We start from the raw sequence: 3,766 nt of genomic DNA, 5'->3' as shown, positions 1-3,766 counted from the left end.
TGTGTCCCGGGCACGGTCCCGGAGCCCGGAATGCCCCATCCCTGCAGCGCTGGAAGGGCTTTGGAGCGGCCCGAGGGGTCCCTGCCCGCCGCACGGGTGGCACCGGCTGCGCTGGGAGCTCCCTTGCCCACCCGAACCATTCCGGGCTTTTCTCCTGCTGTAAAGTGAGCTGTGTTTCATTAAGTACAGCTGGGCTGGTTGTCGTTCCTTCTTGAGTGTTTTTTTCTTTGTTTGTTTTACTGGGCAAAGAAAAAATTAACCTTGTTCTCAAGTGCATTTTGGATTTCTGCTGGAGTTCAAGCTGCTGTGCCGAGGTTAGGGATGAACCTTTCTCAAGGGCATCCTAGGCACTGTGATAAAATTCTTAAAATTACATCTTGCTGTAATACTGAGATAGAAAAAGTTGATAAAAGATAGAATATTTTGGTTTTGCACCAGTTATTTCTGGTGCAGCGTTATTTCTGTGTTGCGTTAGATGGATGTTAGAGGACAAATTTAATTTTTTTTTCTGTTTGATATTTTTTTTCTGTTTGATAAATGTTCCTGCCCCATCCCTGTGTTTATACAGAGACAACTGAGGGGAGCTCAGGAATGAGAATAAATGTGAATTCAGTGTTGGGTGAAAGCACTGCCCATGATTTTATAATTGCCGTTCCCACAGAAGCACAGCCCGAAGCAAGGCCTGGTTTTGCCTCTGCTGAACTGAGATTTTTCCACCCTGCTCCAACTCTTCAGCTTCAGATTTTTCATGAAAAAATTGTATTTCCATTATATTATATTCCATATGATTATATGGAATTATAATATAATAATTATCTATTTTATAATTATAACTATAATATAATTCTATTATTAATATTGTTATATTATAATTATAATATATAATATATGATATTATATTCCATATGATATTATATTCCATATATTTCCACGATAAAAAGAATATTTTCATTATATGCTAGCTGAAGGCTTAGGGTGCTTGTGACGGGTTCAATGATCCCTTATGGAGAGCTGTGAATGCAAATGAGCTTTATTAGTGTTATATATTTAAATCTAATTAAATAAGATGGGCTTTTTTGCAGCATTTTCGTGGCAGGAAGAACCGCTGCTACAAGCTGGCAGTGAGGAGCGTCCGCAGGGCTTTCGTGAAGTCCACCAAGGCCAGGAGGGAGAAGAAGAGATTCCTCAGAGCGGTAAAGAGCAAAATGTTGGGTGGAAACATCAAAATGGGAGCCAGGCAGGAGAGAAACAGCTGCTTTTCTTACTCTGGGGGGGTTGATTTAAAAAAAATGAGTGAAAATTTGGAGTTTAAAGCAGAATTTTCTTGTGGGTCCCTTCCCGCTCAGGATATTCCATGAAAATATTATAATTTATATTTAATAACTGTGAGCAGACAAGGGTTTATTTTAAAGTGTTTTATCATGCAATATATTGATTTTTACACCTTCAGCTCTGGATCACAAGGATTGAAGCAGCTTCCCTTGAACATGGTTTGAAGTACCCAGCCTTCATAAGCAACCTGGCCAAGGTAAGGATGTGGTTTGGAGGATAATTACTTATTAATTAGAGTGATGAAAGGCTTGTGAAAGCAGTTTCATCCACTTCAGGAACTAAGTTCTGCCCACAACTATTTCTCTTCCCTTTTATCCTGGTAAACATTGTGGCTCTACCTCATGTTCTGTCCCCAAAACTTAGGAATGGGATTTTTAAAATGCTTTTTTGTGGGCATTCAGTGACAGCTGCTTTTCCTTTTACTTCAAGAAATTTAAAAATACAAAGCTTGTATTAGCAAAAAACTCAAGACCCTAAAAAATACTTATTCTTTTCACTATAATTGTGATTTGGTGAGCGTGGAGATGCAGAAAATTGCTGCCATTGTCCCTTGTTTTTAAAACATGCTCGAATTTGTTTCAGTTTGGTAATTCTGTTTTAATTTTTTTTGAGCTGAAATAGATGCTGTGTATTAAAAGGGCCTTGAGGCAAAATTAGAGATTTTTCTTCAGTTCTTGGTTTCCACCAGAAAAACTTTAGAGAAAATCAGAAAATAATTTTATATGGTGGGTTAATGAGACATCCATGGCCAGGGAGTGTCTGACAGTCTTTAACAGCTCCAAGTTGCACAGGGTAGAAAAAAGTTAATCTGCTTTAAGACCTCAGGTCTTAAGCCTTAAGAGTGTTTAATCATACTTAATGAAGGGTGTTTATATAAACAGTAAAGAGTGTTCATTATATTTAATAAAGTGTTCATTATATTTAATACATTTAATTTTATTTAATAATAAAATTTTACTATATTTAATAAAATCTATTTCATTTAATATATTTAAAACTAAGCATTGCAGTGTTTGTTCCTAAAAATCACAGTCCTTAACCAACAATTTTTTCTTGCCTTTAGTCCCAGGTGGAGCTGAACAGGAAAGTTCTGGCTGACTTGGCTATTTATGAGCCAAAGACATTCAAATCCCTGGCAGCTTTAGCCCAGAGGAGGAGACAGGAAGGGTTCCTGGCTGCCCTGGGAGATGGAAAAGAACCAGAGGGGATATTTTCACGAATTGTGCGTCACCACTATTGATGTCAGAGCCTGTGTGTATGTTTTAGAAGCAGGGATTTGATTGTGAAGCAAACCTGCTGTGGGACTGCTGCTGAAAATGTGGAACAAATCCTCTGAGGATTGTTTGTGTGTGAAGCTTCTCCTTGATGGCTTTTTCCCTGTGTTGTTGTCAGTGAAACCTGTTAAATTAAAAGCACACTTCAAGGTTAGCAGTCAGGTCATACCGTGGCTTAATAAAGGTATTTTTTTTTTGGTAACTGCTAGTAGAAAACAAACTTTATTTGTGTGGTGAATTCTGAATGGAGAGAACACTGGGATGGGAGGGAATGTTGACCCTCACAGGTGGAGCCTGGGAGTTAAGGATACACATAGTTTATACGTATAAATATTTAATAAAGAGATTTTTATTGAAAACTGCTATGGGGAAACAATTTGTGTTAATTCTGGCACTTCACTGGGAAAATACAGCCAGGGGATGGAGGGAGGGTAGGATGTCAACCCTCACACACAGCCCCTGTGTTAGGGACACATAAGAACTTATAAAGGTAATTTTAAGAACTTATAAAGGTAATTTTTTGGTAGTTGCTGTGGAGAAACAATTTTTGTGGTGAGTTCTGGCGCTGCACAGCAAAAAACCAGCCCAGAGTGTGAGGGAGATGTCAGCCCTCAGACATGAACCCCGACAGCCCTCAGGTGAAGGACAAACATAGCCTGTTCTGTTAAGGACTTAATATTAAACATATTTTTGGTACAACATTTTGTTGGTAACTGCTACAGGGAAACAATTTTTGTGGTGAAATTCTAGCACTGCACGGGGAAAACCCAACCAGGGTGGGGAGCGGCATGTTGGCCCTCACACACGAACCTTGTCAGGCACCAGGTTAAGGACACGCATCGTGTTTTTTTAGGGAATTAACAAATATATTTAACATGGTGAGTGCATAGTGTGTTTTTTTACAGAGTTAACAGAGATATCTAACTCGGCGAGCGCATAGTGTGGTGTTTTACGGAGTTAACAAAAATATTTAACTCGGTGAGCGCATAGTGTGGTGGTTTACGGAGTTAACAGAGATATTTAACTCGGTGAGCGCCTAGTATGGTTTTTTATGGAGTTAACAGACATTTAACTCGGTGACCGCTCTATTCCAGCCCCCTCACGCCCGTCCCGCAGCGGCCCCGGCTCTGAGGGCCCCGCCCTGTCCGGATTCCCGGCCG

At 39.8% G+C, this 3,766-nt stretch overlaps 1 protein-coding gene across 1 annotated transcript in view; it reads left to right on the top strand.

Annotated features, from left to right (window-relative positions):
* The window catches only part of MRPL20 (mitochondrial ribosomal protein L20), a 3,638-nt gene extending 673 nt beyond the window's left edge, over positions 1–2,965 (top strand). The window contains exons 2-5 of the mRNA XM_031065595.1: positions 4–164; positions 1,083–1,193; positions 1,451–1,528; positions 2,396–2,965. Of these exons, the coding sequence (XP_030921455.1) occupies positions 4–164; positions 1,083–1,193; positions 1,451–1,528; positions 2,396–2,572 (527 nt within the window). The 3' untranslated portion in view covers positions 2,573–2,965. The remainder of the gene's footprint in view (positions 1–3; positions 165–1,082; positions 1,194–1,450; positions 1,529–2,395) is intronic.
* The last annotated feature ends 801 nt before the right edge of the window (positions 2,966–3,766 follow it).

Source organism: Geospiza fortis, unplaced genomic scaffold (genome assembly GCF_000277835.1).
Source record: "Geospiza fortis unplaced genomic scaffold, GeoFor_1.0 scaffold996, whole genome shotgun sequence".
NCBI classification, from domain to species: domain Eukaryota; kingdom Metazoa; phylum Chordata; class Aves; order Passeriformes; family Thraupidae; genus Geospiza; species Geospiza fortis.
The sequence above is the reverse complement of the archived record's forward strand: the minus strand, read 5'-3'. Positions and strand labels throughout refer to the sequence as shown.